Source organism: Pantherophis guttatus, chromosome 1 (genome assembly GCF_059756535.1).
Source record: "Pantherophis guttatus breed Tessera chromosome 1, ASM5975653v1, whole genome shotgun sequence".
NCBI lineage: Eukaryota > Metazoa > Chordata > Lepidosauria > Squamata > Colubridae > Pantherophis > Pantherophis guttatus.
The window spans coordinates 185,617,583-185,642,940 of record NC_142063.1 but is presented as its reverse complement, the minus strand read 5'-3'; the positions used below and the strand labels follow the sequence as shown (position 1 = coordinate 185,642,940).

Below are 25,358 nucleotides of genomic sequence, written 5' to 3'. Positions count from 1 at the left end.
CGAGTTTCAGCTGGTATTTCTTCTGTTTTGTCTATTTAAATAGAGTATTACAGTACTTTTTCTTTCCTCCAGCAGATGGCACTCTCCGTTTCTATTCCGTTACAAAATAGTCTGTTAAGTCCGATTAATTATCAAAATATCCAGAAATCTTTAAAATCCTCATATAAGTTGTTGTTTTCTTCTGAAAATCACTTATTTCCCTTTTAAAGTATTTTACTTTTCCCAGTTTTCCAGATCTAAAACTTCTTCTTAGGCTTTTTGTATTACAGTCCCTGCTTTTTCTTTTTTCCATGTGTGTGTTTTTTCCCCCCTCCAAATGCCAGATAGCTGCTAGTCCAAGTTCAGGAATTTCTTTTAAAACCCCAATTTCGTGCAGCTCATCAGAGCCCTCTATTTTCCAGACCGGTCCTGCTGCGATGTCAACCGGAAGTCCAAATTTCATTTGAATTTGATAACTTATTTAATGGATGCCTCTTTCTCCCATACCCATTAAATTGTGGATTGACATATATACAACTCTGTGTTACTTATATAGTATAGAAAATAAGCATGTGTACAAGGAATTGAAATACCTGTCAACTACGTGAGCTTTCATTTTAATTTCAAGCAGTTTAGTTCATATACACATTTACTTATCTTAAGCTATTTTTAAATAGAAACCTAGCATATCTCCTTTTTGGGTCAGTGTCCTATTTAGTCCATCTGATTCATTTTTCATATTAGGTAACAATACTTTAAAAAGTATTTTTGTCATTTCTCAATAAGTTATTCCAGAAGAGGATGGAAGGCCAAAGGACTAACTTAAATAGATTTAGTTATCATTGTATCATAACTCAGTCCTAGTATTTGCATATGTACTGAAGATGTATTTTTTATGAGAATAAAACCATATTTATTTGTGTAGATTTGTTTAGCACTTTTCTTTTTTTGTAACTAGATTTTTAAACCATTATTTTAAATGACTATTATTTGGGCCTGTATCCAAAATAATAAGAGTTGTCATTCCACAAGTAATTTATGGCAAGATACCTGTATTTAAAATCGTAGTTTAGTTTCAAATTAAGTTTAATGGTGAGAGAACTCATAGTGATGTGCTCAGTGTTTTCTAGTGAGTTGTATAGTTTGTGAAAGGCTTTATAAATCAAGACTCATTTTAATGAAATGGCTATGTTGCATTTTTATTTATTTATTTTATTTATTTTATTTTATTTTGAATTTGTATACCGCCCTTCTCCCTGAGGACTCAGGGCGGTGAACAGCCAAGTAAAAACATCAAACACAAATATTAAAATACAGTTAAAAATATACATATATAAATTTGTCCCCGTTAATTAAAAGCAATAAACAAAACACTTAAAAACACTTAAAAAATTAGGCCCGCCCGGCTTGCTGGAAAAGGAAGGTTTTAAGGGCACGGCGGAAGGCACTGAGGTCTTGGATTCTCCTTATCTCTGGAGGCAATTGATTCCAGAGGGTAGGTGCCCCCACAGAGAAGGCCCTCCCCCTGGGGGTCACCAGCCTACACTGTTTGGCTGATGGCACCCCGAGGAGGCCCTCTCTGTGGGAGCGCACGGGTCGATAGGAGGTCGTTGGTGGCAGCAGGCGGTCTCGAAGATAGCTAGGCCCTATGCCATGGAGCGCTTTAAAGGTGATAACCAACACCTTGAAGCGCACCCGGAAGACCACCGGGAGCCAGTGCAGTTCGCGCAGGAGCGGTGTTACATGGGAGCGCCATGCTGCTCCTGTCACTACCCCGCTGCTGCGTTCTGGACCAGTTGGAGCCTCCGGGTGCTCTTCAAGGGGAGCCCCATGTAGAGAGCGTTGCAGTATTCAAGGCGAGAGGTGACGAGGGCATGAGTGACTGTGCACAGGGAATCCCGATCAAGAAAGGGCTGCAACTGGCGAATCAGGCAAACCTGACAAAAGGTCCCCCTGGTTACAGCCGTCAGATGTTCCTCCAAGGACAGCTGCGTATCCAGGAGGACTCCCAGATTGCGAGCCCTCTCAGTGGGGGCCAATGACTCGCCCCCAATAGTCAGTGATGGAGTCAACTGACTATATTGGGATGCCGGGAACCACAGCCACTCAGTCTTGGAAGGGTTGAGCCTGAGCTTGTTCCTCCCCATCCAGATCCGCACAGCCTCCAGGCACTCGGACATCACTTCAAGGGCATCGTTGGGGTGGCCTGGGGTGGAGATGTACAGCTGGGTGTCATCAGCGTACTGGTGGTATCTCACCCCAAAGCCACGGATGATCTCGCCCAGCGGCTTCACATAAATGTTGAACAGGAGGGGCGAGAGGACCGACCCCTGAGGCACTCCACATATAAGAGGCCTTGAGGTCGACCTCTGCCCCCCTGCCAACACGAACTGTGACCGGTCGGAGAGAAAGGAGGAGAACCACCGTAATACGGTGCCCCCCATCCCCAACTCTTCCAACCGGTGCAGCATGATACCATGGTCGATGGTATCAAAAGCCGCTGAGAGATCTAACAGGACCAGAACAGGGGAGCATCCCCTGTCCCGAGCCCTCCAGAGATCATCAACCAATGCGACCAATGCCGTTTCGCTGTGCCCAGGTCTGAAACCCGACTGGAACGGATCTAGATAGGATGTTTCCTCCAGGAATTGTGGAAACTGTCGCGCGACCACACTCTCAACAACCTTCGCCAGGAAGCGAAGGTTGGAGACAGGACGATAGTTGGCTAATATTGCCGGATCCAGGGACGGCTTCTTGAGGAGAGGCCTCACCACCGCCTCTTTCAAGGCGGCGGGGAAGTGACCCTCACTCAACGAAGCATTGATAACACCCTGGAGCCAGCCTCGTGTAACCTCCCGGGAGGCCAGTACCAACCAGGAGGGACACGGGTCCAGTAAACATGTGGCCGCACTAAGTCTCCCCAAAATCCTGTCCACATCATCGGGAGTCACAGCATCAAACTCCTCCCAGGTAACATTCTCAAGACTATTCTTCGTCACCCTGCCCTGATCTACCCAGTCAGAGTCCAAATCCCCCCGGATCTGAGCGATTTTGTCATACAGGTATTGTCCGAAATCCTCTGCCCTGCCTTCCAAGGGATCGTCCCACGCTCCCGGATGGAGCAGGGAGCGGGTTACCCTGAACAGGGTGGCCGGACGATTTCCTGATGACGCAATAGAGACGGAAAAGTAATTAAACTTTGCCGTCTTTATCGCCACTAGGTAGGTCTTAATATGCGACCTTACCAGTGTTCGGTCAGATTCAGCGAGACTGGCCCTCCAACCACTTTCTAGGCGTCTTTTCTGGCGTTTCATCTCCCTCAGCTCCTCGGTGAACCAAGGAGCCGCGAGGGATCGACACCGGGTCAGAGGCCGCAAAAGCACGACTCGATCCAAGGCCCCACCAGCCGCCCGATCCCAGGCAGCTACCAGGTCCTCGGCTGAGTCGTGTGCCAGATCTTCAGGAATTGGCCCAAGCTCCGTCTGGAACCTATCAGGATCCATCAGGCGCCTGGGGTGGATCCATCTAATTGGGTCCGCCTCCCTGCGGCGGGGTGTAGCGGTTCGAAGGTCCAGACGAAGGAGTGAGTGATCTGACCATGACAAGGGTTTCATGTCTATGTCCCCTATAATAAGACCACTCAACCATTGGCCAGAGACAAAAATCAGGTCCAGCGTGTGTCCCCCCCTGTGAGTGGGGCCATGAACTAACTGGGTCAGGTCCATGGCCGTCATGGAAGCCATGAACTCCCGAGCCATCTCCGACGCTTCACCAACGGACGGCAGGTTGAAATCACCCATGACCATAAGCCTGGGTGTATCAACTACCACCATGGCTATCACGTTGAGTAGCTCAGGCAGGGCCGTTGCCACGCGGCAGGGAGCCAGGTACGTAAGCAGCAAGCCCATCTGAACCCCATGACCCCATCTCACAAAGAGGGACTCACATCCGGCAATCTGTGGCACAGTGGTCTCCCTCGGACCAAGACCTTCGTTAATAATAACCGCCACCCCCCCTCCCCTCCCCTGGGCCCTCGGCTGATGGAATGCTCTGAAGCCTGGTGGGCACATCTCAACCAGAGGGACCCCTCCCTCCGGGCCCAACCAGGTCTCCGTAATACCCGCCAGGTCCGCTCCCCCCTCTTGGATAAGATCGCAAATGAGGGGGGCCTTATTTACCACGGACCTGGCGTTGCACAGCATCAGCCGGAGGCCCAGGTCCTGAGTATCTGAGCCACCTAATATCCGAGGGGAACCTTGAGGACCGGGGCGCGCAATCGCTCTCAAGTAGCGAGTGCGCACCCCCGGCACAAGATAAGGTCCTCTGCTCCCGCCATATCTGCCCCTCCCATCCACCGTGCTGATGATATTCCCAATCCCTCGTCCTGCGCCCTCCAAACCGTTACCCTGTGCCGGGCTGGGCCCTGACCTAGGTGGATTACCCCCCCCCATCCCCTTTGGTCGCCCTCCCAGTTCCCCTTAAAAGATTATTAAAAACCCTAATTAAAAAACCCCTCAATCCCCACTTTAAAACATGCCACCTCTCGGGGCTCCAAAGCCCGTCCTTAAGGTAGGCCTTCGATAGAGTGGAAGGCCATCGCCGCGAGAGGGGGGCATCTCGCAGCGCGAGCAAATCTGCCGAGGTATAAGCCATACAAGTATGATGAGATGGAAAAGGGGAACCTTGGATGTCAGCGAAATTTAAAGATAGTCATTGAGGTGAGAGATGGCAAAAGAGGCTGGCCAGGATGAAGCTGGGGCCCCTTCACTCTCTCACAGTGATGGGGCGACCAGATCAGATGGTTGCAGTGCAGGCGGATGGCCACAGCCGTTCTCTCACCGCGGCTGGATGTCGAGGCCAACAATAGTCATTCTCTCCCTGCAGATGGAGCAGCAGTCCTTGACCTGGACTCTCAGCTTCTCCCTCCAGCCTGCAATCTCTCCTCCCCCGAGCCAAGGCCTAAAGGTGGTAATTGGGCGGCAGGAATAAACTAGCCAGCAGAAGGAGATAGAGATCAAACATAAAAATCCAGGAGGGTGATAATAAAGTCCCAGAGTCAGTAATGATGGTAAAAATGGGCCGACCTAATAGAGAGTCCAGGCAGCAATGGGAGGAGGCCATTTTCATGGGGGGGGGGAGCGAATCCAAGGGGGAAACCAGATGGTAATTGGCAATCCCCCCCTCTATCACTCCCCAACTCCCTTCGATGTTCCGGGCCAAATCACCCCCAATAGTCCTGCCTGTCTTCTCCGAGCAGATTCTGCCACGATCTTCCCAGGTCTCGGTCCATATGGGGGGTTTTCAGGCGCAGCTGACCGCTGGACCATACACCCCAAGCCTCAAATCTGGGCTAAATAATTGTTTGAAGCGGCCTACCGGCCTCCAAGCCTCCGGGTGCCGGGTCCATTGCCCTCCGCTTCCCGCACCCCCCCGGCAGCCCAGCTTTTTTCTGGCCGCCGTCAGATCGAAAGGGAGGCTTGGGTCGCTATGGATGATTCCCTCGGCTCCCTCAGTTCTCCGTCCGGCTCAATTAGACTCCCCGGACCACCTTAACTCCTTCACCTCCTGCAGTCGGTCCGTAGGATGAAATGCCCGATCTCCGGGGCTCCGCGACTGTGGAGTCATCGTGGAGGCTGCCATCGCCGCCGCCACCCTCCTTGCAGCGCTCCGATTGCATCTCCTCGCTGTAGCTCTGCCATCCCCGGGCCAGTCCCAATAAGGGATGGCACATCCGAACCGTCAGACCATCAGCATGCTGAACGTGGGGCCCAAGATCACTAAAACGGCCTCCGACGTTTCCAAAGTTCTCCTTTTCCCCATCAACCTCAACAGCGAGCCCCTCGGAAGTCCGCCATCTTGCGCATGCGCAGGGACGTTTGTATCTTAGATGCAGATCGGGTGCATTTGAGGTACATCCTAGATAGCACAATTCAGTTCTTAAATTGGAATATGTCTTGTTAGAGAATAACACTGCAAACCAAGGCAAGAGTTGCTTTGGATTACAGTAAGATAGAAATGGAATAAATAAATTAAAAGTACAGTACTGTGTTTCTTTTTTTAAAAAAAAAATCAGCTTAAAAGGATTGTTTTTGTTTATTAATTTTATGACTTAAATTGTATATTCCAGGACTAAAAGATGAAAGCCAAAGGAATCTAGATAAAAGATACATATTAACACCACCAAAAATGAATCCAAATACTCCTTTCAGTGGACAGCCTTCAGGAGTTTTTCAAGCATCACCTGGTGTGTCAACTGGAATGTTTTCAAGTCAGCCACCATTCCAGTTCAATCAGCTCTCTCTCTTTGGATTGAACAGTGGAGGAGTAAAGAATCCAGGATTTACTGACTTTACTATTCCTTCAGGACTGCATAATTCTTCAGGGCAAGGCTTGGGATTTGGGCAACTTCCAGGGTTTACACAATCTTATTCTCTTGGACAAACAACAACATTTGTGACTTCTGCACCAATGACTGCTTCTGTTCCCAGCAAATCTGGATTTAGTTTCAGACCACCCACAAATCTTGGCAATTCTCAGAGTACTTCTGCTTTTGGAACTGTGCTTGGAGAAGCTTCAGGTGGTGGTTTTGTGAGATCAGATTTCAGTTTCAAAAATCCTGAAAATGCAGTGTTCAAACCTATCTTTGGGACTAATTCAGAACAAGAGAAAATACCAACTTCTGCTGCTGCTTCTTCTTTTACATTTTCTTTTCCAAGTGGTGCAGGACCTGGAAAATTAACCCCTTTTGTCATTTCTCAAGAAAGTAGCAATTCAAGTAATACTGGTTTCAGTTTTTCCAAACCAGTCAGTAGTAGCAGTACTTCAGCAGTTTCTTTCAATACTTCTTTACCAAGTAAGACTCTAGCAGATGATAAAAAGAGACCCATGCCTCTCTTTACAAGTCCTGGTAGTAGTTTTTCTTCTTTTTCAACCTCATCTTTGCCTTTGAGAGATACTTTCCAAATTAACAAAACTAACAAAATGGAACATGACGATTTGTTCATTCCAAGTGAGCCACTTCCCACTCTTGGGAAGGGAATGAAAAGGAAAGAAGAACAAGAGCATTCCCCAAGACATCATGATTATGACACTGATGAACTAGAACCTTCATCGAGGAATGATCATGCTTCTAATAAGCGTCCTGTTAGACTGAATCGTCCACCTACACAAGGTCTATTTAGTAGAGTATTACAAGATGTTCTGAAAAGCAACAAAAAGGAATCCAAAATTGAGCGTGTTCCCATTGAATCTGGAGAAATGATAGCAACAAGTGTGGCAGGGGGAAGTCAGTCTGGCTTCGCAATGGCTAAACCAATTTCGACACTAAGAAAAGAAGAAAAGGGAAAATTGAAACATGGTGGGTAGCAGAGCTTAACAAGAATTTATCAAATGAAAGTGGAAATTGTTGCAATTAAATTATATTGTAAGTGGCGGTATGCTTATAAGTAGAACATTTCGTATTTTACTTGATAGATAGATGTGACTTTGAAATATACATGTTTATTTTTAATCACTATTTGATTACTTCCAGATTCTGCTGCCTCAAACCCTTTGCGTCGAAATCGGAGCACTGGGAGCATAGAAAGCCTTGGATGCTCACCAAGTGAACTGACAGCTATCCAGTGTAAAAATATTCCTGATCATCTAAATGACAGAAATGTTCTTCACAAACACTTTGAGAAGTTTATTAAAATCCAACAAATCCGTACCAACCGCAACAAAAAGTTAGCCATTATACGCTGTTTTGATCATGTGAGTTTTAAAATATCAGAAGATTAATAGTTATAGGTGGTATATATTAGATTAACTACTGGAAAACTTAGTCCATATGCTTCTAAAGTTGGTTGGCTACTATGATATTTTGCAATTTAATGTTGGCTACACTATTTAAGTTGCAATTAATCACAAATGTCATTAAAATTATTGGGATATCAGTGGCCATTCTGAGCTGCAGTTTATAATACATGTATTATGGAAATGGTGATATAAAATAATTATTTTACTTAGCCTTCTAAAAACATTTTTTTTCAAATAGTTAACTGTGGCATAAAACTTTCTAATTGATGATACCAAATCTGCATGTTGATATTTTCTTAATAGTAGAAATTGCATCTTTTTAAATAGGAAATTCCTGGAAAAAGTAAATTATTGTAGAAAATTGAGACAGAAAAACCATTAGCATATCAAATAGATATTTGCCCTCTTGATGGACCAATTTTCTCATTTAGTGAATGAGAGAGAGTGATTTGATACAAGATTTAGGCTACACATGTGCTAATTAGATGCTATAATAATTTTTACTAAAGATAAATTTTTTTCATTGTACTCCAGACATTCATATACTTAATGAATATGGGACAGATAGGCAAACATAATTTTCAGCACTGTGAATTCTGGGGGAGAATGAACAAAAATCTCTAAAGAAGATGACTTTTCCCAGTGGCTTCTGATGGCAGAAGATATATGAAATCTTCTAGTAAAGGGTATCCCTTCTCAGTTCTTACACTTTGACAAACAAATATCAGTGGATCTTTTCTAAAATCTTTTAATTATTTGCCATTATTGCACTTGTTTGTGACTAGTGTGTGGTTTGTGTGTGTCTTTTTGTATAGGGCGGGAAGAGTGCAAGAGCATCTTATGATAAAGCAAAATGTTCCAGGATCTTGTCAAGCCTGGTTATCTTTCACATTTCACTGAATGAGAAACTTGATGCACAATTTATTTTTTTGCTCTGTCATTTTCCTCAGATCAGATTTTACTTAAAATTCAAGAAAATCATCTTTGTATTGTTTTAGATTCCTGTATTGGGTTTATTCCACGTTATATATTCAGCCTCCAAATTATGGGAAAGAAAGTTCAATGTCAGATGAGAGTTATTCTCAGTTGCGGTTTTTCACTACTTTACGTTTTGATTTCCCTATTCTAATAATTTGATTTATTTTGTGCCTAAATAGGTATATGCAACTTATCTCAAGTTGTAACTCCATCTTCTTAGAGAAGATGGACATTTCATGTAAATCCTGTCTCTAGTGTTATATTGGAGTGTTTGCTTTCACAAGAAATGTCATCCTGTTTCCCATAAAGTGAATAATTATTAAAAGTTTTCCTTATATAATAAACAGATGCTGTCATTAAATAATGTTATATAACATTTTATATGCCACACTGTTTCTAACTAACCTTTTCCCCCTCTAGGCATCTGCTGTTTTGGCTAGAAAGAAAGTAAAAGACTTACACAAAGATATAGTGACGAATTGGCATAAAAAGAAACCAAGTAAGCTATTTTGTTTTAAATATCAGATATTATAATATTATAAATATTTTTTTGTTTCATAGAGACTATTGGCATTGTTTGAACCTGTTATTAGAATCTGTGGCTTAGTGAGACATGCATAAGCATGTTACCTCCTTAGCTTTCCCACATAATTTCTTCCTGTATGAAAAGTTTTCAGTTCAGCCTTTGATTAATCATTACTTGTGTCATTTGAAACTAAGAAGCAATGGTTAATTTTAACCAATGGTGGTTTATTAAAATGATTTATTTAAATTGGTTGTACTAAGTCAGAACTGAAGGTTAGTGTTTCTGAACTCTTTTTTTTTTTAGGCCAGGAGAAGGAATATTCAGGAGTGGGGGTGGGGAATCTAATATTATTCTTTATAAAGATGAGACATGTCTGACAGGTATATTATCTTTGTGCTATGCATTAAAGTTGCACTCCAGAAAAATGCTGGGGTTAAAAGAAGTGAGTAAGTAGGAGAGGTTGAGAGGAAAATGGAAGGGATTATAGCAAAATGAGCATATTTTAAAACATACAAATTAAAATAAGAGAACCAAAAAAAGAACACTGGTAGGTTTACTGGCCTCAGTCCTTAAGAGTGCAGCACTAGATAGAACATGGTAGAAGTCAAACCCATCTGCAATATTGACTTTTTCTTTATTCTCAAAACTATCTTATTTTTTAGATAGGCAGGATGAACAATTATAAAGCACAGCATTAAGAGATCAGAGAGCCTTTTTCTGTTTTAATTATGAGACTCTTTGGGAAACAATGTTTGTCTTAAAAAGAAGGATAAAGCTAGAACAAGTAAATCAAGTACAAAATTCCCCACTTAAACTAGAAGTAATATTTAAAGCAATGGTTATCATTCTGTACTATTGCCTAACTTACCTTAACAATGTGTTAACATTTTAAATCAATTCTAATGTTTCATTTTTTAAATTATGTTTCATAATGTTTCCGAAATAAATTCAGTGTATCAGTAACACTGGACAACATTTTCTCCCCCAAAAGTTTGGCTTCCTGAAAAACTTTTGGTGATATGATAAAGTCCTTCAAACTGAACAGAAATAAAATTTTAGAATAACAGTGTACATAGATATCTTGACAAATATGAAATTAACTTTTAATGGCTATAATGTATTTAATCACATAATGCAGTGGCCCCCAACCTTTTGAGCGCCAGGGACCAATTCCTGGGAGAGAGGTTTTTTTCGTGGACTAGAGAGGATGTGGTTTTGCTTGCTGTCTGCATCCAGTGGATGGGGCTTTGCTTGTTTGAGCAGCCTGGTTTTTGGCATGCAGTGGCTTGGTGCCAGGCAATGGACTGGGGGTTGGGGACCCCTGACATAATGTTTCCAACATACTACATGAGTTCAACAGGGCTAAAAGTGCTTTGCTGCTGCTTTTTGTTTGTACTTGGTATCTGATACATCTAGCTGCAGTGTCCAACAATAATTAGCCAGCATTAATGGATTCCAGTTGGCCTGGCACTGATTTTCCATTGTGTCAGTGTCCTGGTGAAATCTTTCAGCATGTTCATCACTGACTAGATTTTCGGGAAAGAAGTCCAAGTGTGAATGTAGAAAATGAATCTTCAGTGATAGGTTGCACTTCATGGTTTTGTATGCTATAAGAAGTTTGTTGACCAGCTGAATGTAGTTTGGTGCTCTGTAGTTCACTAAAAAAATTCTCAACGACATCCTTAAATACTTCTCAGGCAATTTTCTTTGATACCCCCCCACCCCCACTAACAGATCTTCAAATCACTTTGTCACAGATAATATATTTGATCTGTGGAGCAGCAGAATGCCTTTCTTAATCTTGGCATCAGTTATTCAAACATGTCTCAAGTAACAAAAACCTTCACCGTTCTTGTTTATTGTTTTCACAAAATTTTTCATCAGTTAGAGTTTTATGTGAAGTGGAGGCAAAAATATCTTTGTTGGGTCAACAAGTGGTTCATGTGCCACATTTTTCTGTCCTGGAACCAAATTCTTTTGGAGTGGCCATTTCTTTTTAATGTAATGTGACACTCTTGCAACACTATACCATTTGCATATGTAACAATAGCATTTGGTATATCTGAACTACTTTCCAAACAGCAGAGCCACTACTTTTGGATCTCCACAGATATGCCAGTTATACAATTCCATGTTTCTGTTATGTTTCTTTCATATATGAACATAACTCACAGGTAACGAAGGGTATACATTACTATTGTGTAAAAACAGAAGATTTCTATGCAATGGTATATAATAGGTTAAATTACAGGTTATTTTCATGACTAGCAGTCAAAAATCTATATGATACACCCAAGTGTTCAGAAAGCAAAATTTTCATTGTCCAGTGAATCCATTGAAATGTGTCTGTAGTAAAGAGAAAAAAAGGGAACATACCATCTTCGTATGTCTGCTTTTATATATTTATTTCTATCATTATGGGATAGATTCTGTGAGATATTTAAACATATTGAATTCCTGTACATTTATTAATTGTAGTGTTAAGTAGTAAAATATGTTAATTTTTTTGTGTTCTCAATGTGGAAAGGTCCTAATAAGAAAGACTATTCACCTAAGGAGGAGAAGCTAGATGAAAGTGATGGGAGGCAAAGCAATGAACAACTGAGTCATCAGCCTTCTATACATTCTAAATCCTTAATCCGTCCCACTGGAAGTGGGAATCTGTCAAACAAGAGGTATGCATTTCACAATAGTCTTTGTGAAATAAAAGTACTATACACTTTATATATTTAGTAAATTATGTTATAACTTAACATTTGGAAGGGTAGTTCTGTGGACAGTATTATGCCTTTATATATTTTTCATATTCATTTTGAGCTTGCTGTAGGGTTGATAGTGTTGAATAGAACTGCCACTGAGATGGATTGTTTTATGATAAGATATTTGTGGTCAGTTGAAAACTAGGAAGGTTAATGCTGATCTAATTGTGAAAGAAACCAATTTTTGTTTCATATTCTCAAACATTTGGATAATTATATTTAAGAAAATGTTTACAATTACAGCTTCTAAGGCAGTTGCCATTATAATTATTCAGTCAAATATACAGAGAAGATATTTCTTGCTGTTCTAGTGATGAAGAAGACATAAATTGGTTAATCACTTCTAAAAAAATAGATATATAATTAATTTGAACAGAAGAAATTGTCCTGTGCTAGGTAAGATAGTCATTCTATTTCACTAAGCATATTTTCCCAGTTTGAGAATCTCCATATTATTTGGATAGTATCTTTCTGTGAACTGTCCCTCATTTATAATACAGCTTTATCCCCTTCCCTTTAGAATTGGAGATTCCTACTTCACCAGCTTCCATCATTATGTATTAAGAGGTTATAGCAGTTTTCCCCATTCCCCATGTGAGTAATTTTCTGTTAGTTGGTAGCCAGTACACTCTCAGTTAATCCCTATATCTAGATCAAAGCAAGCACATATATTACTCAGTGAAATATTATTAATTCTAACTCAATTTGTATGCTGCCCCTCTCCGAAGACTCAGGGTGGTTCACAATGCATTTAAAATCATTATAAAAACATTTAAGAATTAAAAACATTAAAAACATTAAAACTCATTCACACTATTCATGGCTGGATCTCGCTGAATCGCAAGAGCAAGATAAATGGCCCCAGGCCTGCTGGAAAAGCCAGGTCTTCACCGCTTTTTGGAAGACCAATAGGGTGGGAATGGTCCGGACCACAGGAGGTAACTGGTTCCAGAGAGCTGGGGCAGCCACAGAGAAGGCCCTCCCCCGCGGGCCCGCCAGCTGGCATTGTTTAGCTGATGGGACCCGGAGGAGACCAACTCTGTGGGATCTTACCGGTCGTTGATGTTATAGTTGATGTTTGCTTATTCATGTATAAAATACCAGCTAACTAATAATTAACTGGCAAAATGGGATAAAAGGCAAACAAGCAATGAAAGAAAGAAGCATGAACTATGAGCAAGAATGTACGTTATATATTTCCAATAGAAGAGAATATATGTACCTCTCTGAGCTTGGTTAATTGCTTGCAGACATTCTCCAGCGCGCTACTTGGAGAATCCAAAAGCATGGGTTATTCTTAGTCTGTTAGCCAGAGACTGAGTGAATATGCCTTTAAATTTGTTGACTCTGCCTCCACTGCCTGGCTGAGACTCAGTTTTATTCACTCAGTCAGGCTACAGAGACTGTTTTGGATTTTCTCTTCAAAAACAATTTAAAAGAACTTTCACCCATGACTTTGGATTCTTCAATCTCTTTCATTTCACAGTTTATTGGAGCTGCATCGTATTGTGATTGAGGAGTTTGGACTTTGCGATCGGCCCTCCTCCGCTGCTGGCGGTCGATGGGTTGTCCCTGGGGCTCCAGGCTGGCTCCCACTGCCCATTCCTTCATTAGCTGTGCTGCGGAGCTCTGTCCTGTTGGACATCTCTGCTTGTCTTAACCTTGCCGCCGGTGTGTGCGCTGGTTCCCTGGCTTGCTGGCAAAACCGCCGCCACCCCTTTCAACTCCACGGACTTACGAGGCGGCTTCGGAGTCCCTGCCCGGGTCTGCCGCTGCAAACTCTTAAGTATTTGCATCGGCTTCGCTGTGCTTGGAATGCTCTTCAGTGTTCACGTACCTTTTCGGCTCACTGACAGGACCGCGGAGACGCTGTAGGGCCTTTTCCCGCCCTCACGCCATTTTGTTTTTCCAACGGATAGCCGCGGAGGCGCTGAGGAATAATTTCCCTTGTGCCATTCTCATTGCAGTTTGAGTCGCTGGAGCACAGAGGAGCAGCATAGCTTTTGTGCCATCTATCTGGGGACAATTAGCGAAGCAGAGCAGGGGGAATGGAATTTCTCCTGCGCCCGTCATTATCTGAGGACTATAACAACCGTTTCTCCGCTGATTGTCATTAGTGTTTGCCATCTCTGAGCGCTCTAGGGATGCTTTGCAGATAATGCTGGAGTCTTAATTTCGCTGGATTGCTCCAAGTAGTCAAAGTTGGCTGTGAGTTGCCTAATTCTCCTGATCGCCATTAAAAAAAAAGATACCTATATGGACAGCACCCAGGCACGCAATAGAGAATACGAGTATAGAATGTAGACAGGATGTAATTACGTATAAAGATATTCTCATTATGGAGGGAGGTATATTAAAATTAAAATCTGTGAATGTGTTGAAAGAGGAGAAAATAATTCAAACATGGTTTCAATATGTACAATTACAAGCCAGATGGAGAAAAGACCAGAAAACTGGTGTTATACAAAGTGATGAAAATTTAATTAAACAAATTAGAGATCAAAGCCCAATGCATATAAAAAGATTGTATAATATACTGATAGAGATGGACTCGGAAACAGAGCTAGTTAAGGACTGTATGATAAAATGGGCGCAGAATTTTGAACAGCCAATAATGATGGAAATGTGGGAGAAAATATGGGTAACAAATGTGAAATTTACCAAAGCGCAAAATTTAAGGGAGAACTTTTATAAAATGTTTTATAGATGGCATCTAGATCCAAAAAAGTTATCTCGTATATATCCGAATGTACAACCAAAATGTTGGAGATGTAATTGTGAGGATGCTACTTATTTTCACATTTGGTGGACATGTAAAAAGGTTAAAGCGTTTTGGATTAAAATCTGGTGGATTTTACAAAATATTCTTAAAAAGAGGTTGAAATTTACACCACAGCTGTTTCTTTTGGGTATAGTTACGGATTGTACAGTTATAGAGACTAAATTGATTTTGAATTTAATAACTGCAGCAAGACTGTTGGTGGCACAATATTGGAAGAAGCAAGATTTACCTACAATCCAAGAGTGGACAATGAAAGTTATAAATCTAGCGGAAATGGCAAAAATCTCGGCGTACCTGAAGGATCATTCAAATGAAAGATATTTAAGAGACTGGAGAAGGTGGATAGATTATATTCAAAATAAATATCGGAATAAGAAATTGCAGATAGGTTATGAATGATTATATAGATATTTAGTGTGTCTTTAAGTAATAAAGCTAGGCGGGTAATTAGGGAATTGAAGAAACAAGAGATGTGAAATGTCATAATTGTTTAGATTAGGATTGATTATGATTGTTGAAGTTTATACTCTGTAATTTGTTCTGGGAAAGGGAGGGGGGAGGGGGGAGGTTGAGGTAGGGAAGGGGGGGGAAATATGTAAACTTTTTGTAAAACTTTTCAATAAAAAAAAAAAAGAGAGAGAGAAATAACTATTACAACATTCCTCAATGGCTGATTCCGAGCTTTCCTCAGATCTTGAGCACACCTACACTCCCCCAAGAGTTCCAGTGCATGCCAAGACGGCACGCAAAGGAACCAAAAAGGGCACCAAACATGCTCCTAGCATTGACAAGCCCACCTCTGCCCGGGGATCCGCCCAGTCCTCGGCGGAGGCCAAGGATGCTAACAGGAGACATTGAGTCTTGGAAAGGCAGTTTGCCTTGGCTCGCAAGAAGTCCATTGCTTCGGCCCATCAGGGGACCGCGACTGTCTCCACAGCTGTTCCAGATACTGGCCTCAACCCTGGCCCTATGCCAACTGCTGTTCAGGGCGCATCTTCTTCTGTTGCTCCCCTCCAGTCTCCAGATACTGGTGGACAACATTCTTCTCAGGCTGCCTCATCTACAGAGCCTACAGTGGTAGCTCCTAACCATCCTCTGCCGCTATCTTTTCCAACTGCAACGTTCACCCCCATGGCTGCGGGGCTCCGCGCTGGGAGGGATTGAACCCGGTTCTGTTCTGTAGCATTCAGGCCTTAGTATCTGAAACAATTTCTAAAATCCTGTCAACTGGACATCATCAAGGCATCCAGTTCCCCTCTGTGTCAATGGCCCCCCAGCCACCACCCTCTCAGCTGTCCGGTGGGCTCGAACATGATGGATTTTCTCAACAGGGTTCAATTCATAGTGAGGATTCCTTGCTAGATAATGACGATCATGGGGCCATGGAATTTTCTGATGACGAGGGTCTGGAGCCGGACAGACCGTCATTTACAAGCCTTTTTCATACCTCCCTCATTAAGTCCTTATTACATAAGGCTAAAGTCTCGACTTGTTTGGCTGCCTCCGAAACTCAACCTGATCGTTAGTAGGCGTCTAATCCCCATGATATGTTATTTACAGTTCCCAAGACGGAGCAGGATTTTATTCCCTGCCCTCAACTTTTCGCAGAAGTGATTCAATGGCCATGGAGCCAGCCCGGTTCTCTAGCGGCTCCTAATGGTCATGACAGAAAGTTATACTGCTCTGCCCCAAGTCTTCAGGATTTGTTTCAGTTGCCATTGGTTGATGCACCCTTGGCCAACCTAAACTGTAAAGCTGAACTAGCTTTCCTCAAGACTCGCCAAGCAATCGCCTGGGCCATTCAGGCTGCTACTTCAGTGTCATTCTTCAATCGAGCGTCATTGATTTGGCTACGCCAACTGCAAGAACGTCTCCCCCAGGAAGACACAAGACTGCACCAAGATGTCAACAAACTAGTAGCAGCCACCGAATACTCAGCTGATGCTTCTCTGAATGCTGCGAAATTCGCTTCCCGCGCATTGGCCTCCACCATCACATCTCGTTGCCTCCTTTGGTTACGCCACTGGAGGGCGGACGTGAAATCCAAGTGGCGCCTTGCATCGGCACCATACAAGGGTTCCAAACTCTTTGGAGACGCTTTGGACCTTATATTGGTGGAGGACAAGGATAAACGGAAAATTATGCCATCTTCCTACAGATGAGCTGACCGCAGGTATACTCCATACGCGCCGAGGCAGCCCTTTTGGACTGAGCTGGGACCCAGTGGGTCCCAATCCTACAGGCCTTATTCCCTAGGGTTCGACCATCCATCTGACTGGACCTCCTTTAGAGATCGGGGTAGACACCAGCCCCCGACCAAACGTCTGTTTAGAGGATCGGGCACCCGGTCCTTCCGACGACGCAAGTGACTGCCAATCCACCTACCCCATTGGCGGCCGACTCCCATCACTTCCTTCGCCAATGGGAGCAGTCTACGACAGACGCATGGGTCCTACAATCACTGTGGCTGGGCCTCACCTTGGAATTCTCCAGCCCTCCCACTGCTACATCCAGTGCCCGGTTTCAACAGACCCGGACAAAACACGCTTAATGGACACGGAAATCCAGCATCTCCTGGACATCTGCACCATAGAGCCGGTTCCCATAGAACATAATGGAACAGGTTTTTACTCCATCTTTTTCCTCGTTCCAAAAGGTTCCGGGGGCTGGAGGGGAATATTGGATCTAAAAGAACTGAACAAGCTGGTGGTGTACCACCAATTCAAGATGCAATCATTCAAGTAGATCTTGGATTGCATCCGGAAAGCGAACTTGATGACTTCAATAGACCTCAAGAAGACCTACCTTCATGTTCCAATACGGACATCACATCGAAGGTTCCTGTGTTTTACATATGCCAATCTGCATTTTCAAAACCAGGCCATGCCATTTGGCCTGTCATCGGCCCCCAGGACCTTCACGAAACTTCTTGCGGCAGTGGCAGCCACTCTCCGGCTAATTCCCATCAGAGTCCTTTGCTACTTGGACGACATTCTCATTCTGTCGTCATCCCACACACAAGCTTTATGAGACCTGGCGATGGTGCGCCAAACCTTGCAATTTCACGTCTTCTCTCTGAACTTGGAGAAAAGCCATCTACAGCACACCACTCACATCCTCCATCTAGGTGCGGTGATAGACTCTGTCAGGGGACAAGTTTTCCTGTCTCAGGATCGTCGACTGAGCATTATGACCTTAATATCTCAGGTCCTTTCATCCAGATCAGTTCCCCTGCTCCTGTTGTCTCAGTTGCTTGGGAAGATGATCTCGTCCATTGCAGTAGTTCTGTGGGCTCATCTCCATGCCCGTCGGTTACAATGGTTCCTCCTCCCATACCAAAAGTCACTTCTCAGCAACTCCAGATCCAAAGTGCTGCTCCCACAATCTGTTCATCTATCTCTCACCTGGTGGACTTCCACGGCCACGGCAAAGGATTGCATGTTCCAAGAGCTGCAACGAGTCACCGTTACAACAGATGCGAGTCTGATGGGTTGGGGTGCTCATCTTCACTCCAGCATGGCTCAGGGGCGCTGGTCTCCGGCAGAACTCCAAAATGACATCAACTGGTTGGAGCTGAGGGCAGTTCATCTGGCCCTCCGACACTTCCACTCTGCCGTTGCAGGCCAACATGTGCTCATTTTAACAGACAATGTAACCATGAAAGCACATGTGAATCGCAAGGGCAGCACTCGTTCCAAGCCACTCATGGACAAGGCCACGAAGATGCTGTCCTGGGCTGAGAGACACACTCTCTTGATCACGGCACAACACATCTCCGGGTCGACCAACATTCAGGCGGATTGGCTGAGCCGGACTTGGATAGATCAGGCAGAGTGGCGGCTACATCCCACACTTTTCAGAGAACTGTTTGGACTTCCGATTATGGACCTCTTTGCACATCCCAACACCGCTCAGCTTCCCCAGTTCTTCTCCCAGTTCCCATGTCCGGAATCCGAGAGGGCTGACGCACTCTGGTGTCTTGGCCGCCGGGCCTGCTCTATGCATTCCCGCCACTCCCACACATCCCGAGGGTGGTGCGCAAGATCCTGGCGGAGGACGCGGACGTTCTTCTGGTCGCCCCCCAATGGCTGCGGTGTCCGTGGTATGCGGACCTCGTGAGTCTGTCGCCCATCCCTGGAGGATTCCCCAGGACAGGATCTCTCTCAGCCAGGGGGTCATTCTGCATCCAGAGCCTCAGTGGCTCCAGTTGACCGTCTGGCATTTGAGAGGATCCTCCTGAGGAAGGACAGCCTTTCAGGGCAGGTGATCTCCACCATTCAAGCTTCCAGGTGCGACTCTACGAACCGGATCTTTAATGCCACAAGCGATCATTTTGCTTGTGGTGTTCCCGGAAGCACACCGATCCAACCGCTGCTTCCGTGTCTGACATCCTTGAGTTCCTCCAGGACGATTTTGACAACGGTCTTGCCCCGAACATGCTTCACAGGCAAGTAGCGGCCCTACACACTGTACTACCGGGTACCATTGATCATCCTCTCACCCAGCACCCGAGGATTCGTAGTTTTCTTAGAGGGGCTGCCAACCTTCATCCCCCCGTTGTCCACTGTTACCCAACCTGGGACCTTTCTTTGGTTCTCCAAACGCTCATGTTACCTCTCTTCGAACCTTTGGGGTCCATCAGCCTCTGGTTTCTGACTCTGAAAGTTGCCTTCTTGGTGGCAATCACTTCTGCACGAAGAGTTTCCGAGATTGTGGCCCTTTCCGTTCGGAGTGACCTCTGTATCTTCCATTCGAACAGAATAGTCCTGCAGATGGATCCCTCCTTTTTGCCCAAGGTCGACTCACTATAACATCGTGCCCAAGAACTGGTGCTTCCTGATTTCTGGCTGGGCCCATGGCATCGACTAGAAGTCCAGTGGCATACCTTGGATGTCAGGAGGGCCCTCCGCAGGTACATTAAGCAGACTGCACCCTTCTGAAGATCTGAGGCGCTCTTCGTATCTTTCCTTCCTGTATCAATGGGCTGAAAGGTATCCTCCTCTACGATCGGCCTCTGGATTAAAGCATGTATATGCAAGGCGTACGGGATCAAGAATAAGGCTTCTGTGACTGACATTTGCAGGGCGGCCACCTGGACTTCACTTACACCGTTCATCCAACATTATACGGTTGACTTCTTTGCCTCGGCTGAGGCGTCCTTTGGACGGCTTGTGTTACAAACGGTCCTTCCTACGACGGCCACCTGGGAGCATTCAGCCTCCCCCCCATCGTAGTACTTGCTTGGGTATATCCCACGCTTTTGGATTCTCCAAGCAGTGCGCTGGAGAACGGACGTTGACTTACCTGAATGTCCCTTCTATGCGCCCTGCTGGAGTATCCAACCTGCCCTGGCCGGCTTCTGCTCTTCGGTCCCAGATGGCTCTACTTGACATTCTTCTTGTCTCCTCCTTCGTGAACAAAACTGAGCCTCAGCCAGGCAGTGGAGGCGGAGTCAACAAATTTAAGGGCATATTCACTCAGTCTCTGGCTAACAGACTAAGAATAACCCATGCTTTTGGATTCTCCAGCAGCGCTCATAGAAGGGACGTTCAGGTAAGTCAACGTCCGTTTCATTACCTAACTAAATATCTATAAAACATTCAAAAGATACAGTGTAAAAGCTAAGAAGAGAACAAAAAGAATAGGACCTACTGTATTTTCTCCAGCGACAACATCCATAAACAGGAATTTACACCAGGCAAACAAACAAAACAATATCCCAATCAAGGAACTACTAAAGAGATAACTATGCCCTCACCAACACTGGCAGGGCAATTTACTGTATATAAACGAGTAAACCCCACACTTAATTTCCAATGGTGATATTACCTAATTTGCGTAATAAAACATCTGGAAGCGAACAATATCAAGGATTTCACAGTTCAGTTCTGAGTTATGGTACATATATTCTCTTCTATACAAAATATATAGATAATGTAAATTCTTGCCCATGTTTCTTTCTATAACTATCAAAAGAACACAGAGCTTTCCAAAACTACTGGAAATAATGCCATGGCTAATATTGCTGTAATTGCTTATTTGCTATTATTTATTTGTTGGCTAAGCACTGTAATAATTAAATTTGCTATGGGTAATTAGCATGAGCTGTTCCAAAGGAAGTGGCCTTAATCCTTTTGTGTACATAATACCACCAGAAGTGAGATGGACACTAGATGAACCCCTTCACTATTCTGTATTATTAAAGAAGCATTTGGTGGATGGGGATGATTGAATCGGAAGCCTGCTAGGTCAGGGGTGTCAAACTCGATTTCATTGAGGGCCACATTAGGGTTGTGTTTGATCTTGGGGGGCCAGAGTGGGCATGGCCGGAGTGGGCATGGCCAGCTCAACATCGCTCGTGTCGGGGGCGCCTGTGGCTGCCTGAGTGCTCTGTCAGCGAAAACAGCTCAGGAGGGCCGTCTGTGGCCCCCTCAAGCTCTGTTTCCAGCTGCGACAGCCTCATGCAACCCTCTGCCAGCAAAAATGAAGCTTAGGAGGCATTGAGTTTGACGCCCCTGTGTTAGGTGTTCTCCATTAACTCTCATGATCTCACAAGCAGTGCGCTAAATGCTAACTGGAAATTATGAAAGTTGAAAACCTACAGGTATGTTGGGGAAAATGGAAGATGGAAATTGACCAGCCATAGGCAACGTGATATTCTTCAGACATTTTGAATGATAACTCCACACTATTTTACAGATGAATTTGACATTACAGGTAGTCCTCGACTTACAACAGTTTGCTTAGTGACCATTCAAAGTTACAACGGCACTGAAAAAAGTGACTTATGATCATTTTTCACGCTTACAACTGTTGCGGTATCCCATTGGTCACATTATCAAAATCCAGATCCTTGGCACCTGACTCATTTATGACTGTTGCAGTGTCCTGGGGTCACGCAATCACCTTTTGCAACCTTCTGATAAGGAAAGTCAATGGAGAAGCCAGATTCATTTAACAACTGTGTTATTATCTTAACAACTGAAGTGATTCACTTAACAACTGTGGCAAGAAAAGTTGTAAAATGGGTCAAAACTCACAACAACAGAAATTTGGGGCTCAATTGTGGTTGTAAGTTGAGGACTATCTACATTCATTTTTAGACTCTTTAGTCTAATATCTTTTCATGAGTAACATGTTTTTATGAAGTAATTAGCATGATTTAGTTATATTATTCCAAACCCTGATTAATTCACATCATTACAAGCAGACAGCCATATCCAAGGACTACAAAAGAAACAAAGCTATTCCTTCACCAGGTGATCCATATACTCTACATACATACACTCACACACAATCAGAGACTGTATTGTTGGCATAAAAAAGGCAATGTGTTCTTGGCGACTAGGTAAATAAATATTACTTTCTGTATGTCTTGTTTCTTATAGTTCTCCGGCTAAGAAATCTGGCCTTAAAAAGTCTTTGCAATTTGAGCCATACACCTTTGATTGTGGAACTGAAGGTCAGGGCTCAGAGAATGCAGAAGTGTCAGCATCTTCCTTCAACAGTCTTATAGGAATGGTGGCAGAAACCTCTGAGGATAAGTACCGCCTTTTAGACCAGAGAGATAAAATTATGCGTCAAGGTAAGAGTTGTTGAAGTGCTGTGATAATGATACTTGAAATATAAATTGGGTGAGAGGATTTGTGAAGTCATGAAGCCATATACTTATTGTAACACAGCAATGAGGATATTATTATTGATATACAATACTATAGTATTCAGGAATGTAGAATTATAATACTTCCTGTATTTTCCCCATAGTATTTTATATTTAATTCTGCCAATTTCTAGTTGGGCTTGTAGTAGTGTACAATAAACAAAAATCAGATCAGGTTAGCTTTATTTCAGTCTTTTTGTTGTTGTTCAGTCAATATGCAATTTCCAGATATTACCTGTACAAGTTCTGCAGGTTTTTCAAAAGTAGTTTGCCTGCTTCCTAGGGCTGGAAGAAGGTGACTGGCTCAAGATCACCCTGCTGATTATATGCCTAAGAGGGACTACAACTCATGGTTCTGTACTGCATGTTGTGAAATGCAAAAATTTACTCAGATAACAATAAAACAAAATAAATATAACAGTAATAAATAAATAATACAGAAATAATCTTTAAAGCTTCAAATCATATCTTTTGTTATTCTAGCAAAAAAATAAGTATATTGATGACAGGGTTAAATAAATAAATGATCTTCCAAACAGCTCTGTTTTTAAGTCTTTTCTAAAAGTCATTGATGGAGTCATCTTGATTTCTAATAGGAGGATATCCATAACGTAGGTCCCAATGATGAAAAGCAGTAGTTTCTTGCTTTCCTGTGGATCTCATAGTGAGAAAGAACCTTAAGCATCTGTTTCTACAACATGCTCACTGAATGGGCAGAATCTACTTTTAAAAGGTGGTTTACTAGATACCTGAGTGTCAAACCGTGTAATGTTTTAAAGATCAAAACCAGCACTTTGAAGTGGACCTGGAAACCTATTGGTAACGAGTATAAAGTCTTCTGCACCAGTATTTTGTGTGAATAGTAGTCTTCATCCATCAGTAAATAGGCTACTGCATTGTGAAGATGCAGCTTTTGATTAGCTTTCAGTGGTCCAGTCAATAGTCGGGATGGTAGAATAGACTGCAAGATACCCATATCCACTAAGCTTTCTTAGGTTTGAGCATGACTGTTGTTCTGCATCCTGATTACCACTTGAACAAGGCAGTATCCCCTGGATAGCCAAAGGTCAATCTATACATTTATAATTCCTAGGGGGGAAATCAATAATGCACATATAATGTAGTTTTAAAAAAATTAGGGTTGCAAGGGTTCATTAGTGCTGTTGGTAGATTCCTTATCTTTATAGAACTATTGGTAGATTCCTTATCTTTATAAATAGCTATTGTGGGACATCACTGCTAATTGCAATACAATTTTCCTACAGATGGACAGAATACAGCTAGAATAATAAAAAAAAAGTTGCTGAAATTTAAAAATTCCCATTTTACTAATTGTACATCTTATGGATATGTTATCAATTCATTTTATGAAGCATTTTTAAACATGGACATTTTTCCATGAAAATGTAGCAAGTTTATTTTTGGAAAACATATATATTTATACCACTTTGTATATATAAAGCAGAGGAGGTGGAACCATGCACCCCAGGTAGTCCTTGACTTACAAGAGCTTGAGGGTGGAGGTTTGTTCTTGAAGCTTGTGGGTTGGTTTCCAAACATTTTTGTTACCAGGCTAGGTAATATCTTCAGTGGAGTTTAGGGGATGTCAATGTCAGTGTTCTTCTGCTTATAAGGGTTTCAGATGTGGGTGTGTCAAGTGAGGGTCTTGTTTTACAACAGCTTGTTTTTATAACCATTCAAAATTATGATGACCTTGAAATTGGGTGCTTTATGCCTTTTAAAGCACTTTTGCTCATTATAAAATTTTGCACTCGTCCCGTGGGCATGTGCATTTTGGGTGCTTGGCAACAAGCTCACATTTATGACTGGTTGCAGTGTCTCATAATCACATGACCATGATTGATGTTTTTGATTTTCTGCAAAAACCACCCATTTGGACGAATGGTTTTGCTTAACAACATTACAGTTCACTTAACAACTGCATGATTAAGCATGATTTGCTTAACAATCATTATGATTTGCTTAATGACCACCATGAAAAATGTTTGAAAAATGGGTCTGCTCATGTGGTTGCCTTGATATACGACCACAATGACTTATGACTAGATTTCTGGTTCCAATTGTAAGTCAAGAACTACTTGTACCTGGGCATATTCCTATCATTTTCATTGTAAATATTGATCCTCTCTTTGCATGTGTACTTCTAATGAAATGAATACTCTATACCTTATCTATTTAGCACGAGTAAAACAAATGCATCTTGGCAAAGCTAAAACCTTTGTTGGCACATGCCCAGATATGTGTCCAGAAAAGGAACGTTACATGAGAGAAACAAGGAACCAACTTAGTTTTTTTGAAGTGATACCAGGAACTGACAAGGTAAAAATAATTGAATACTTTCCATGCAGAAATTCTCCTACTTCAGATTTATTATTCGTGTTTGCACACAGTGCTGTATTATATCCAAAATCTTAAGCATGTCTTTGATTTAGAGCTCTTTTTTATGTGTTGAGGGTTATTGACACATTTTAAAGATGCTTCATTCATTCCCAATTCCTTTGCCTATTATTTAATTTTGCACATGGTAAAGAGCTCTCTCCTCTTTATATTTTTAAATATAAAAAAATAGATTATGTAGCAACAAGAAAACTATAATGATTTTCTTTTCCAGATCTGAACCTTATTTTGCTGCTTTTTACTTAAAACAGTTTAGATGATTAGGAAATCAAATAACATTTATTGGATTCAAATTAAATTTAGGAGTATGCTTTCATTCTGTGAGTTCCATTCTTTTCCACTTTAAAAAGCTATTTCTTGTTACAGATCTGTATTTACAAAATATGTGAGAAATTTGGAAAAAGTGAATAAATTTTAGTTCTTGATTCTTTTTTTCTTCAGTTATTGTTTAACGGATTT

General features: G+C 42.8%; 1 protein-coding gene across 3 annotated transcripts in view; it reads left to right on the top strand.

Moving 5' to 3' along the window:
* The window catches only part of MCM3AP (minichromosome maintenance complex component 3 associated protein), an 86,646-nt gene that overhangs the window by 9,729 nt on the left and 51,559 nt on the right, over positions 1–25,358 (top strand). For all 3 annotated transcript variants that reach the window (XM_087882212.1, XM_087882210.1, XM_087882211.1), the window contains 6 exons: positions 6,107–7,336; positions 7,511–7,731; positions 9,175–9,253; positions 11,808–11,955; positions 22,210–22,406; positions 24,682–24,821. In XM_087882212.1, the coding sequence (XP_087738338.1) occupies positions 6,166–7,336; positions 7,511–7,731; positions 9,175–9,253; positions 11,808–11,955; positions 22,210–22,406; positions 24,682–24,821 (1,956 nt within the window). In that variant the 5' untranslated portion in view covers positions 6,107–6,165. The remainder of the gene's footprint in view (positions 1–6,106; positions 7,337–7,510; positions 7,732–9,174; positions 9,254–11,807; positions 11,956–22,209; positions 22,407–24,681; positions 24,822–25,358) is intronic.